We start from the raw sequence: 15,078 nt of genomic DNA on the forward strand, positions 1-15,078 counted from the left end.
TTTTTCATGCTGAAGAAGCCCAGCTCCCTTAACCTTCCTTCTTAGGAGATGCACAGTCCAACTCCCGGGCTGCTCTGGACCCACTCCAACAGATGCAGTCCTTCTCACGCTCTGGGCCCCAGGATGCTGTATTTCAGGTGGGGCCACACGAGGGCAAGGCAGAGGGGGGACAGCCAGCATTCCAGCTCCCCTTTCAACTGCTGTCCCCTGCTGTACCTCATTTGTTCCACATCTCTTGCAATTACTGCACATTCTACTGTTAATGCGGTTTATTACCTTGCAAAAGACAACCTAAAAAAAAAAAAAAAAAAAAAAAAAAAAAAAAAGTCTGCTTTCTGTAGCTAAATAACTTATCTGGCAAAGAGTAACCAGACACAACACGCGAACCGTCACCTGCAGCACTCGGTACTGAGCAACCTTCCCCCTGCGCGCCCTTTCGACCCCGGGGGCGGGGCGGGACGGCCTGAGACGCGCCCCTTCCGCAGCGGAAGTGCGTACGCAGCCCGACTGACGGTAACGGGGCGCCCGGCGGCTCGGCCCTGCAGCGGGTGCGGGCCCGGGAGATAAACAGCGGCTCAAGCACGACTCTCTCCCGCCTGCGGCTGGTCCGCAGCCACGACCTTTGGGGTCGCAACTGCTGCCACCGTGTCGGTTCTCGAAGCGCCCTGGTGACGCTGCAGCAAGCGGGGCGGGTGCGTCCGCAGCTGTAAGCGTGGGCTGCGCGTGCGCGGAGCTGGGCCGTGCAGGGAGCGGGCGGACTGACCGTGTGGGCCACCCAGCGGCCGTGGGGCCGTAGGTGCAGTTAAATGGACCAGGCTGCGCAGCAGAGCTTAGGAAAGATCGCCCCAGAGGAGAGTGGTCTGGCCTTCTGGAAAGGGACCCATCTTATGTGTGTCTTCCGTTGTTCCCCAGGCACCTGGGGTTTGTTTCTCGGGTTTGGTGCTTTTCAGAAGTCTGGGTTTGCAGTTTGTTTGCTCGGAAACTGGAGTATTTGTATTCAAAGAAATTTCATTTTTGCAGCAAAGTTCTTCTCTCCTTAAGCCTCCTTGAAAGTAACTTTGATTTGTTTAGGTGAAATTTTATCGTGCTTGCAGATAGGAGAGGCGAAAAATTTGCTCAAGGGCAACAAGTATGTTCTAATTACACAAATTGGGCCATTACCATAATTTAGTGACAGGAGTTAGGGTTATCTGTGTGATGTTAACAATTTGCTTCATTTATTTAAAATATTTTGCTAATAGTAAGCATATTTTTAGGTGTTCTTGCTTTCTAACTCAGTTGAGACAATGACCAACTTTGAAAAGAACTTCCATCAGGAAATGGTTTCCCAGCTGCATAATTTTGCTGCGGTTGGAGACACAGCCAGGCTGAAAGCATTGCTCAGCCGTTCTCCATCACTGCTCAATGCGACTGCAGGTAACGGCTGGACAGCCTTGATGTACGCTGCAAGAAATGGACACTTTGATGTTGTGCGGATTCTTCTGGAAGGAGGGTAAGCTGTTCAGTAGGTCCCGCTGAGGAGCTCAGTCCCTTTCTTTCCATTTAAATGCAGTATCAGATAAGTACATTTACTTGGTAGATAGCAGAAGAGTTTTCAGGCTTAAAATTCAAAAATTTTTGTCAGTTTATAACTGGATTGTGCTACTGTGTCATGATTTCCATACTTGCTAACAGCAGTTTCAACTATGTGAGGATTTCTAAAGTTATTGCTTTGATCTTCAAAGGCAGGGTCACTCCTCCCAAAAACCAATACAGTACAATAAAGTATGGTGATACAATCCCATTACAAGTACTGTTCTGAGTACAAACTTGATACGTTTAATTGTTCCAATTAAACTTTTTGTCTCAGAATCACAGAATTGTAGGGGTTGGAAGGGACCTCCAGAGATCATCGAGTCCAACCCATGTTTAATTGTAATACATTTGAACCAGTAATATTGCAGAATATCTGCAAGCATATTGACCACTATCTTGGACATAATAGACATGCCTTTACCAAAGTCAGTGATTGCTAAATTTCATTTATTTATTATTTTTCAGACACTTCTTTATTTTTAAGGTGTCTTTTTTTTTTTTTTTTTTTTTTTTTTTTTAAACCCCCTTTGGTCAATGTGAAACGAGATATGTTTTTGCTTGTTAAGGATTTACTTTAATTTTTGCTATCTGTCCTCAAGTCAAATCCTATAGTTCTGGTGTTGAAAGACACTGAGTAAAGCAGAAAATGTTTCAGAGGTCTTGAAGCCTCAGGGTTCCTGTAAAGCCCATATAAAGCTAGGATGTTTCTAATGAGTAACATTCCAAAGTGAGAGCAAGAGCTCAGTTGACCTCTGCAGTGTCCCTCAGTTTTAGTCCTAATTTTAGTATTGATATCAGTGTTCTTTAACATCTTTATCAATGACAGATACAGTAGATTGAATGCACCATCAGCAAGTTCATGGGTGATGGCAATCTGAGTGGCACAGTGCTTGGAGGCATTTAAGACCAAGCTGTATGGGACCCTGGGCAGCCTCATCTACTGGGAGTTATTTCTGCCCAAGGCAGAAAGGCTTGGAATTATTTGATCTTTAAGGTCCTTTCCAACCCAGATGTCTCAGTGATTCTATGAAGACCAGCCAGTTCCTTTCTATATCCCCTAATTACACTGCCAAACTAGACTGCTTCATTCTGTGGTTATAAATGATTGTCTATGTCCTCCCAGATCTTCTCACCCTTATTTTTAAGACCTACTAAGGTACTGTACATTCTTCTGCTAGGGCTCACTGTGGAGTGCTCTTTTGTACCATAATTAGTGTATTCTAGCAAGTAGAGCAGTGTTGCTGTGCCATATATTGTAGATTGAAATCCTCTGTGTTTTTGAGGAGCCCTCTGAGATTTTGGAGAAGTTGTCAGATTGACAGAAGTTCTACTTAATATTTAAAAAAAAAAAAAAAAAAAAAAAAGGAATTTTCTGCTTGTAAATGCCCCTTTCATGGCCGTTCTCTTAGGCCATATTTACTGATGTGTTACTGCAGCCTCAATGGTTTCATACCAGTAATGTTTAGCCATAGCAGTCATGTGGAAAAACGCAATTGCTGGATGTGTGAACATGAATGTCAAGTACAACTAGCAAGGTACCGTTAGTATAACATTCCACAAACTAAGCCTGAGTTACTTTTTTCAATTCATCCATGCATGAGGAAAGCTATAAGAGACATTTAGACTGGAAGAAAGATCTTGGTGGTCTGAAAATTTTGGGCCACTGCAGAAGATACTGGATAACAGTTTCATCACAGTCTGCATGGACGTGAGCAGGCAGAAAGTGGAAGACAAAATAGGAATGAAATTCAGTGATAAGAAAATAAGTGGAAAACACGGCAAGATTTTAACCTAAGAAGAAAAAAAAAAATTGAAGATAAACGAGCAATATCAATTCGCTTAGCACCAAGAGCCTTTATGTTAGTCTTTGAATACTTTCCCACAACATGTTCGAACTCTCTCAGACAGGATTTAGTTTAATTGAAGTCTCAAGTAAAAGCACTCCTGCCTGTGATAAAGTTACCAGTGTATCAGCAGCATGAATGCACTGGTGTCTTCTGGTTTTAAAAACTGGTAAGTCTGACACAGCATCTCTTGTATAATTTGAAGATTACAGTTTTGTTTTACTTAGCCACTTAGTTTAAAATTGATAAAAAATAAAAATAAAAACAGTAGTTTATTCTTGTTTGAGTCACCCCCCAGTTCGCCTCAATGTATTTCAGATATGTTTTTTAAATTTATTGAAATATTTACAATGAGACACTGGTTTACCAGATGTTTCATTCTGCTTTGTTTTGGGAACAAAGAGATCTGCACATGCCAGCTGATGTCCCAGGCTTAACAGAGTGCTGCTTTACTCGCTAAAAACAGGCCATATTCTTCATTCTTTCTTAATGGTAAACTTGGTTTTTAAGTGTTTTGGTTACTTTTTTGGTAGCTTCTGGAAAGTTGTGCTAGCTAAACTAGTCAATTTTGTGTTGCTGGTAAGCCAGAAAAGTGCTCTTTCCTTGCCTTTCAAAACTTCCCCTGTAAAAAGTCTTGAGCCAATGGGTTTTTTGTTGTTTTTTTTGTTTGTTTGTTTCTTCTAGCAGGGCAGGACAGCATGTTGCAGTGTTTGGGATTTTAATTAATTGGTTACTCTTGTAGTACTACATGAACCGTGCTAAGTGATGTCAAAAATGCACCATAAATGAGGTATTTGACCATAGCAAAATAAAAACTACAATCATTTTTTAATACCATCAACATATAGCCTGAAGAATGCCCTTGATTCTGAGTTTTGAAAAGTTGGTGCAGCTCAATGGTATCAGATCTATGTGCTGTAACAATGGTACAACATTGGAACTCTTCCTGCAAAAGTTCACTCCGTTAATTGTTGTTCTTTTCTGTTTCTGTAGGTGTGATAAGTCCCTCGTTAATAAATCAAGGCAGACAGCTCTGGACATTGCTAAATTTTGGGGGTACAAGCACATTGCTAATTTGTTGGCTAATGCAAAAGGAGGACAGAAGCCTGATTTTCTGCCAACTGAAATGAAAGGATATTCAAATTATTTTGGCACAACGCTTCTGGACCGAAGAAGTGATAAAAGAATAGATTCCAAGTGGCTAAGCAAAAAACAAAGCCATCCAGCTACAGTATACATACTTTTTTCAGACCTAAGTCCATTGGTTACTCTGAGTGGGGGAGCAGAGAAGTTGGAGCAGCCAGAAGTCAGGCTTTGCAGACTGCACCACAAAGATGTGGAAGACTGCATGAGCCAGTCTGATGAAGTCACCTTGATTTTTCTTGGAGTTGATCTGCAGTTGCACACAAGTCTTTTGACTGCTCATAATGGGGAGGTCCTACAAGAAGGTGATGATGATGGGCTCATTGCTTGGTTTGCTCTTAGCATAAATCCTACTTCTGCTGAGAGATTTAAACAGAAGCATGAGGACTGTTACTTTCTTCATCCACCAATGCCAGCACTACTGCAGCTACCTGAAAACGAAGCTGGTAAGATGCATAAAATGCAACAGTAATCAAATGTGTAGCAGAAAGATATGCTTTATTCGCTGAGGTATGCTGCAAGGGCAAATTACTACAAAGTAATCAGGTATTTTCAATGACAGTAGAAAAAATAAAATTTTCACAGTCTTGTTAGTGGTTTTATGAAGAATTCTATGTGTAAAAATTTGCAGTTGCAAAGTGCTAACATCTGCAACTGTGAGTAGTAAACTGTTAAGTGTATTAATTATCATGATTTTACAGATAACACTGTTTTAATATCAATGCATGTGCATTAATGCTGTAAAAAGAAGAAGAAGAAAAAAAAAAATCCGTTGTAAAGTTTTTTGTAATGAAGATGAGTAACAAGTCCTTTGTAACGGTGTGCTAAATATTTGCCAGAGGAGAAAACTGAGAGCAAGTGTTGCAAGGTTGGGATCCCAAGTTCAAATGAATGCCACAGACATGTTGCAACAGCTCTGTTGCAATAAGGTCACTTTTAGAGAAGGATAAAGGGCAAACTCAACTTGCACCTCAAATTTAAATGAGACAGTCAATACTTTGTTATACCAAGATACCTGTAGTAAATGCCTTTTTCACCTTAGATAAAGTGTGGTATGCAATTCTGGCACTTCATGCAGGCAAAGAAATTTCAATGAAGAAAAGGTTATGTTGATCTGGACAAATATCTTAACTAAATTGATCTGTATCTACATCATACTGCATTGTACTCCATATGCTATACTGCAAATAAAAATATGTAAAAAGCTTACATTATGCAACTTCTGATGCAGTTGATGACAGTTTAAGCTGTAGCCTACTTCAATTTTTACGTTAGGCTTTAATACTTCTCTTTTTTTTCCCTCTAATTTGAAGAGCTTAAATGAATTAGTGATTTTATGCATTCTTAATCTATTTTTTGAAAGGAGTAGTAGCCCAGGCTAGATCTATTCTAGCATGGCACAGCCGCTACCGTTTCTGCCCAACTTGTGGGAGCGCAACCAAGATTGAAGAAGGTGGCTACAAGAAAACTTGTGTAAAAGAAGATTGTCCCAGCCTCCAAGGTGTTCATAACACGTCATATCCAAGAGTTGGTGAGGATATTGTAAGATAAGCTTGTTCAAATGTTATGAAGTGCATGTTACTCAGGTGTTGTGTTTTTTTAAATTATTTCAATTTCTGTTCAGTTCTTATGTATTTGTCTCTTCCCAGACTGTGCATGTTTCAGCTGTATTTAGGATTACAAAATTCAGATTTCTCTCTTTAACTTTATTGCGTGACAAAAAATGACGGTGACAATAACAGCATTTACTGCAATGCAATGTAGTTAGAAATTCCAACAATATAAATGATATAATTATATTAACAATCCAGAGGATTTAATTTTATATTTTTCTGTTGGTGACACCATTAACCATCTGCTCTGGTTTGACTTTTCATTCTCAGTTGCAAACTGCCAGGTTTACTTTTATTCGGAAAATAAGCTTATTCTGCGGCTTGTTTTGTTTACATGTTGCAAAGGAGATTATTATACTTGCTATGGTATTGATGCAAAGACAATAAGGAATGAAAATAACCCTTTTTTTCCTGCATGATACGGTATCAACTTTCCTTCCACTACCTATGCTTCTCTTTTGCATTTGTAGTTCTGGTACAACAGACTTAAAGAAGGAATGAGAGAATATAGAAAAGACTGCCAAATCGGTGTAGTGTACTTATGCCTTTCTCTGAAAAAAGCAAATAAGCAGACAGCAGTACTGCATATTCTTCTTTGTGCCAGTGGCATGTACCTCCAAGTAGGACAACAGATTTTGAAACCTCTGACTATGATAATTACTGAAGTAAACATTTTTATACAGAGAAAATACAAGCAGTTTGGACAAGAAAAAAGAGAAGTTCTGGAAAACAATAGCAAGAGGAAAATGTTAACCTGAGGCAGAAACATTTTAAAACAAAACATTGGAATAATTGAGAATAAAAAGGGAAGAAGGTAGATTAACAATATGCAGAAACATATGACAAAAATAATGATATCGATAGAAAATATTTAGCAAAAAAGAAAAAGGTGCATAAAATTATCAGGACTGAAAAGATGCAGCTTCAGATAAGGAATTGACAGCAAACAAGTGAAAGGGGAAAGGTTAGTCAGTATTGCATTCAGAGTACCTGGCTCTGTGTTGTGTATTTAAGTGGAAACTACACCCTACAGGCCTGTGCTTTTAGAGGAGGTGATAGTAAATTGTACTTGTTACTGAAATTGTTTCTATCTGCTGGATGCATACCTAAGTTAGTACCTTTGGACTCTTAACAGATTTTATGCTGGGGTTGCAGGTAATTTATGCCATAACCTTGGCTAGTAAAGTGCTTACACAAAGTATTTGTGTTGCCAAACAAAAAACGACCAGTCAAAGCAAAATAAAATAACTGTTTGCTCTGGGCATTTACACCATTCTGATTTAAGGCACTTAAAATTTTCTGATTTGTATACACATTTGTGTATATACTTCAATACAGGCTGAATTTTCTTGCTGCTTTTAAGTCCTCCAAAAGTTGAAATATGTTCCTTTAATGTCCATTACAGATCCTGTTGTGATAATGCAAGTCATTCACCCGGATGGGAATCACTGCCTTTTAGGTAGACAGAAGAGGTTTCCCCCTGGAATGTTTACCTGTCTTGCTGGATTTGTAGAACCTGGTGAGTAATTTTCCCTTATCAGATGGTTTCCCACATACCAGTTTTATACATTGTAAATAATTCAGAAATTTGTTCTGTGTTATATCAAATAAATATTCTTGTTTCATGCTAGATAAGTTGTAATAATAAACATACCAATGGTGTGTTCTGCAACAGCTGCTTTAAAAAAAAAAAAAAAAAAGCAACTGAGTAAATAAAGGTTTCAAATCATTCTCTCATCATACACTTCTAAATCATGTATTAAGTGATAAAAAACATTTTAAAATACATGTAAGAGTGATTCTTTGGTGATTTTTACAAAGGGGTTTTAATATAGGAGAAATAAGAGTTCCGCTTTATGCTTAAGTGATTGATTATATGGAAGATAAGCAGAGATCTCATAATATTCAAGGAAAAGCAAAGAGATTTTGCTAGCTGTGTTCAGCAGTAATATTTAGAATTAGTTAAAATTATTGGTAGTTGAAGAATAATTTATGAAACATTCTTCTATTGTGAATACATCTTACTCACTAGCTATAGTGTAATTTATAGTAAATAACTATATGGTGAACTATATTCAGTAGCTGCGTGCAAATGAAATATGGGAAGAGCGTGAATAAGCTGATGTCATTTGAAAAAAAGCTAGGTGGTTTATTTCTTTACTCCTTTCTTAATTCCCCCAGTTTTGGTACTTTCTGATACTGATTCAAATGTATATACTGAAATTTAAGATCACTGATCCTAGCAGTTTCTGATCAGTTTAACTTAATTCCTCTAGAACTTTTATCTCTTAGGAATTCACTTGCTAGTTGAAATAATACTTGGTAAAGTAAAGAAAATGAAGAATATAACCACAGATCTTGAAATTTATTCAGAAATTAATTCTTAATTGGATGAGAAGACTTAAAAGACTGAAAAGATTGCATTATTAGTGGTTAGTTATCTTACGGGACAAAGCAGAACATGTAGGAAGATCAGTGTATATTGTGATCTGTAGTAAAAACGTTTGGTTCTTGCAGAACTAGTTTGAACTATCTAAAAAGTTTCTTATCTTCAAATAAAACACTTACTGATGCATGGATTGTCCACTTCAGTGGACATATACTGCAAAGCATGTATATGCTTATATATGCGTGTATGTAAGCTTAACACCACTTCCACTCCACATACACATCCAGAAGTCATAGAATATCTCACATCAGTAACTGCAAGGATCACTGAGTTCAGCTGCTGCCCCTGCACAGCACCAATCAGAAATGAAGCCGTGTTTCTGGGGGTGCTATCAGGCACTTGAACTCTGGCAGGTCTGGTGCTGTGACTGTTTTCTTGGGAGTCTGTTCCGTTGCCTAACCATTGTCTCAGTAAAGAATCTTTGCGTTGTAAATCTTCCATGAATGTGGACATAAAGATTTTTTTCATTGCAGTTTAAGTTTGAAGAGTTGTCTACATGTATCAAGATAATGAAGAATGAGTCAGAGAAAATGAATAACACTGTACAGAATTTTGTACAAGTCTACTTAAGTCTCTATTTTTGTCATTTTAAGTAGTTAGACTACCTGCTGTTACATTCTTGCTGAAAACTTAAAAGTTAACGCAATGCTGTTTTTAAATGAACAGATCTGCATTTCAAAATTCATTTAAGGAACAGTGTATTTCCTACCGAATTTTTAAGGTGTCAGGTAATGGTAGGTTGCATGTATGATGAATTATCAATTCAGGAAATAGTTGGTGCAGTGGAAAAATTACAGTTTTTCATTTTCAGAGTTCCATTTTGCTGTGGTGGATAGCCTTATTGGTCTTCTGTGCCCTGAGCTGAAGATCTATATCCTGATCCGTGAACTAGATGTCTATGCGTAATTGTCTATTGCAGTTTAAAATCCTTTGAGTCAGTTCAAAGCACAGGATGTAATCCTTGCTTGGAGTATTTTCATCAGCTCTTTGTTCTTTGCCCTTTTTGATCAGGAGAAACAATAGAAGATGCTGTTCGAAGAGAAGTAGAAGAGGAAACTGGAGTCAAAGTTGGCCATGTTCAGTATGTCTCTTGTCAGCCATGGCCAATGCCCTCCTCCCTAATGATTGGCTGCTTAGCTGTTGCAGTGTCTACAGAAATTAGAGTTGACAAGAATGAAATAGAGGATGCCCGCTGGTTCACTAGAGAACAAGTAAAGTTCAATTTAATTTCCTTCTCGTATTGATTAGTCTGTGGTCGTATCACTTCTGGCAGAATAGATACTTGCTTTTTTCAGCAAGTTGAATGAGATAGTAATCTCTCCATTTTATCATACTGTAGCTGCATTACATTGTATTTGTAGATTACATGAACAGTAAAAGGCAGGTACTCATAAGGAGCACAGTAATTACTGGGTCACAGGCAAGTCCGTTTTATGTCATTATTGTCTCTTAACTGTTCACCTTTTTCTTTTGGGACACATCCAAATTAGGAGTTATTGTAGCCTAGTTTTCTTCGTAAAGAAAAAGTGTTGTGTTTTGGCAGAAGTAGTATTTTTCACCTGAATTACTGCAAACAAGTATGCTACCAAGTTTGGTGGGGCTGGAGGTGAGATTTAGATAAAAATTCTTTGAAGTCATTATTTTAAATCTTTTTCATTAGGGAGTTTTTTAATAATCTGGTACTGAGTGTAATTTATTTTGCATTAATGTAAAATTCTGTATGTAGATTTCCTGATTATTTAAGCTGTGATCAAGTGAAACAGAGGAAGAAAGAAAAAAAAAAAACAAAGATCTTTGGCAGAAAGAGTTCATGAGTAGAAAATGTGAAGATTGCTTATACAGCATAGTCTTACTGGATTTTGCCACAAACTACTTATAAGCTAAATTTCTAATAACGTTATACAACTGCTTAGCAGTTGCAAGTGTTGTGACTCTGCAAATCGACTTGAAGACAAAATTAGCCACCTACAATCTCAGTGTATTTCTAACAATGCTAAAAACATTATTTTAAATGACTATCAGTTCTAATGCAGCAAATCATATGCAGATTGGTCTAGAATTGGGCATAAGTGCACTTCAGAAATGTGCTAATCTAAAATCATACACCCATGCTGTTCACTCTTGCTTCAGAAAATAAACAAAACATACTTTCTCCTATACCATATGTTAAAATGAAAAAGAAAATATTTCATGAACAGTGTATAGCACCATCTGGTGGTTTCACTATGCAGAAACTTCACAAAAACCTTAAATATTATATTAGCAGTGTATCTCCACAGTTGCATGAATAAGAAAGTATCCCTTGGGGGACATTTGTGCTCAAAAATGTCAGAATCCAACATTTTCTGCGTTTTTTCTGCATTTTTTTTTTTGCATTTTTCTCGGAGACTCTGGTAGTAACCTTTTGATGGCTACAGTAACAATAGACTGATAGATAATTGTTGCATCATTTTCCATATGCTAATTCAACATTAGATTCTGTATGGCTTATAATTTTTCTAAGGAAAAAAATATGTATTCTTATTGCAGGTTGTGGATGTTCTCGTTAAAGGAAATCAGCGTTTGTTCTTTGTACCACCGAGTCAAGCTATTGCACACCAGTTGATAAAACATTGGATTGGAATGAATGCTAATCTTTGAATTAAATTCTTTCTTCTAATGAATTCTAAAATTAGGAGTGAATTTAAAAGAACTGCTTATCTATTGTTTCTGCAACCACGTGAATTTTTGAGTCTTTCGTTAGGTTTCTGAGATAGACTACGCAAATCTTTACATATTTTTTCAGATCTGAGTGAAAACTGAGGGAAACTCAGTGAATATCCCAAGGAAGCAGACAACATATAGACAAAATGAATATTTTATTGTGCCCAGCTACTTTTTTTGCATGTGTGATTTTTTTATCAAATTACTGTGTCTGTCATTGTTATGCTCTTGATGTTGATTCTGTCCCTCCCTGGAAGGAGTTACTGCATTACAGGAAGGCCTAACCTTTACTTTAGTCTGAACTCTGCATTTATATCCTCCAGTTTTCTCATACTAGTATTCTCATTTTTTCCTATCTCCTCTTTTTAATTTCTACATGGCACAGAAAACACAAATGTTCAGTGTTGAAACTCCTGTCAGTAACAGTTATTTTTGAGCTAATAGCACCATTAAGTGGAGTACCTTTTATCTCTTACATGAAGAACATTCTAAGCAGAACATTTATTCCTGCAGATCCCCCAGTCTGATTTGGCCAGCATTTAATCAGTTGTGTGAACTTGAATTTAAATTTCTAACACAGCACTCTGTTTATGAAAAATGCACTGGAAAATCTTTCCAAAAATCCTAAGTGTCTTTATATAAGATAATGTACTTAGTGACTGACAGAAATGGAATTGCGGAGTAATGGAGGAGAAAAGTAGATTATTTAAAAGACGTGAAAATATATACAAAGCTGTTCTATAGAAATTGGGATGGTAGGTTGTTACTGCTATTAAGAATTTACAGTTGATAGAGTTATAATCAACCCCAGCTGTATGATTGAGAAGGCAATATACTAATTACTTACTTAAGTGTTTTCAATGCTGTAGTTCAGATTTGTGCCTTAATTTATTGTTATTGAAGGAATATAAGCTTATATGAAATGGAAATGGAAGGTTATAAAAGTATACAGTTATTAATGTCATTATTTTATGAATCAGTACTCTGTAATGGTGCAGCATATAAAAAGAAATACAAATGGCCAGGAGGCAGTGGGGGTCATAAGAATTAGCTTACTATTAAATAGTGCTTTGTTTGTTCAGAATAATATGAATATTTTTTTAATCAATGTAAAATTTGTTTGAAAATTCTTTGTAGGTCTGGAATCATTAAAAATGTTCTACAGATCCTAATACTTCTTTCTATTCAACATTCCTATTATAGCAGCAATTTTTTTTTTTTTATGGCAGTACGCATCAAGCTTTTAAGGAAGAAACTCTTCTGACAGTTAGAACAGGTGATGAATCATACATTGCTTTATTCTCATCCTTGTTTCACCCATACCTACAAATTAAGAAAATAAGGGTATCACTTGAGCCATGTGAAATTGAGAAGAAAACAATGCACTGCTTTGCTTTAAGATCTCTTTTACAGAGGAGAGGTAATATGAGAAGTTTTCATGGACTATCAATACTAGCATGACTGCAAGTGGTCAGCAGAATTAATCTTTGAAAAATCAGTATCAAACACAAGGAAGTCTGGTTGCAGCTTCTTCGTACAGGTAGAGTGGAGAGCATGGGACAGTAATGGAGAAAAATGTTAAGAAAGATGAAAAAGAAGGGAATGAGGAGCAGTAGAAGAAGCAGAATAATGCAAAGAGCAAATATAGATTATATAAAGATAAACCATTTATCACACTAAGATAACTAAAAATATATGTAAAGGTTCCATTCTAATATTAGTTTTTCATGTAGGAAATTATATGTATGGGTGGGTTGCTATAGCAATGAGTTTGTAAGTGTGAAACTCAGAAGGTGCCCATAACCAATGTTGAGATTCAGTTTTTGTAATTAAGAATCTATAATAAAGTCTGTTATTAAAAATGCTCATAAATAACTTTAAAAATGATACTTTACAGAATGAAAAGAGCAGAAAAAAATTGGTTTAAAAAGAAAATGTTTTTATCTGAGATCGTGAATAAGATTTTAATCTCTTACTTGTAATGGCTGGAAAATATAATTTTAATGTATTTAACACGCTTGAAAGCTAAATCATAGAATTGTAGAATGGCCTGGGTTGAAAAGGACCACAATGATGATTGAGTTTCAACCCGCCCTGCCATGTGCAGGGTCGCCAACCACCAGACCAGGCTGCCCAGAGCCACATCCAGCCTGGCCTTGAATGCCTCCAGGGATGGGGCATCCACAACCTCCTTGGGCAACCTGTTCCAGTGTGTCACCGCCTTCTGAGTGAAAAACTTCCTCCTAAACTAGAGATCTTTTTTTTTCTTTTCTATCTTCATCATAAGGTAAGAACCATTCACAGAAAAGTTGATAAAAATCATTTATTTGAGGAAACTAATTTGATCATTTCAATGTCTTAATTTTAAGTGAAAGCTTTCCTAGCTGTTCATGAGCATGATTTGACATGTTTGTAAATAATAAGATTGAGGTTTATTTTGGGAACACCTATGCATAGAAATATTCTGAAGGCGTGGTGATTTGCAGAGTACATATGAAGTGTCTAATTGAAGAACCAAATGCTGTAGTTATTAGCAACTGGAACAATTTAGGGAAGGACCAAAGTGTAGTGTTCCTCACTGGATCAGGGTAGTACCTTCATAACATTTGAGCTGTTTGCCTTATCCTGTATCCTTAGACTGTAGCTGTGCTTGTCACTATGATAAAGCAGTATATTAAGAAAATATAATCCCTTAAGCCACTAAAAATAGACGTTATTTGTTTGTGATGTGTGATAATGATCCCTCAGTTTCTTCTCTCTTGCTTCTACTGTGATCCCAAAGCAAAAAGAGTGCTTATAATACACACAGTTTCATTAGGAAGAAAATCTGAAAATGTTCTCTCTTCCAACTTGCTAGAGCACTACTCAGAATTAACTTAATTCAGTATATAGTTTGTAATATTTGTCTTTTTAAATAAGCAAAGTAACAAATAATAAACGTAAATAATAAATATAATAATAAATAATAACAAATTAAAAATAAAGAAGTCTAAACAGAAAATTTATGCTAATAGCAATGCTGTAAGCTCAAATTGCAATGTGAGAGTTTTAATAAACCTGCTTTAGTCCCCCTAAGCATGCTCATCTTTTTTTCTTTTTTTCAATAATGGACATGTAAACATGAAAAATCTTTCCAGTGTTGTGGATGAACAGCGTGCGTTGTAATTTGTATCATAACGTTACCAAACAGGTAAATGATAATATCTTGAGTTCTACAACATGTGAAGGGCAAGGACTGGATGTCAGCAGGCTGATTAAAGGTAGACGGGTCATGATGCTTCACGGAATTAAATATACTAATCAGATTCTGAGCTTAAGGGACAGAAATAGAAAAAGAAGTGGAGCAAGAACAGCATTGTTCCCTCCTTTATCTTTAATTTTAGTATGGGTAATTTTATTGACTAAAACTTTTCAGACAAAGCTGAGAAATGTAAAGCCCTAATGAGCTCAGTTACTATTTGTTTTTATTTGCGTTAGTTGTTAAATGTTAAATAACCAGCAGTCCTTTTTTTGCCTCCGTGATCGGAAAAGTAGGTATATATAGCATATCATTGCCAACTAAGGTTGACAGTACAGAAGTGGATAAGTCCAAAGAAAAAAAGCATTGAACTTGTTATCCTATTAAGCCTTAGTAAGGCAACCCGCACATCCTTCATGAGCTTAGAAAAGCAAACTGTTCACAGAGAGTCCATATTAGCAAGCAAACATCTGAGGAAAATGAATCCTGGCTCATAGTGACAGTAAGTATAAA

General features: G+C 36.7%; 1 protein-coding gene across 5 annotated transcripts; it reads left to right on the top strand.

The window, feature by feature from the left end:
• The first annotated feature begins 496 nt into the window (after positions 1–496).
• On the top strand, positions 497–14,402 carry NUDT12 (nudix hydrolase 12). Of its 5 annotated transcripts, none has more exons than XM_052701020.1 (7): positions 497–706; positions 1,257–1,492; positions 4,413–5,008; positions 5,926–6,093; positions 7,581–7,694; positions 9,636–9,835; positions 11,154–14,402. In XM_052701020.1, exons 2-7 carry the CDS (start codon positions 1,287–1,289, stop codon positions 11,262–11,264), a joined length of 1,395 nt encoding a protein of 464 aa, XP_052556980.1. In that variant the 5' UTR covers positions 497–706; positions 1,257–1,286; the 3' UTR covers positions 11,265–14,402. The 5 variants fall into 5 exon arrangements, with proteins under 5 accessions (XP_052556980.1, XP_052556979.1, XP_052556981.1 ...); XM_052701019.1 differs by having other exon boundaries at positions 497–692; XM_052701021.1 differs by having other exon boundaries at positions 497–605.
• Positions 14,403–15,078: the final 676 nt, after the last annotated feature.

The sequence above is a fragment of the Tympanuchus pallidicinctus genome, unplaced genomic scaffold, assembly GCF_026119805.1.
Source record: "Tympanuchus pallidicinctus isolate F22 unplaced genomic scaffold, pur_lepc_1.0 scaffold4, whole genome shotgun sequence".
In the NCBI taxonomy this organism is placed as follows: domain Eukaryota; kingdom Metazoa; phylum Chordata; class Aves; order Galliformes; family Phasianidae; genus Tympanuchus; species Tympanuchus pallidicinctus.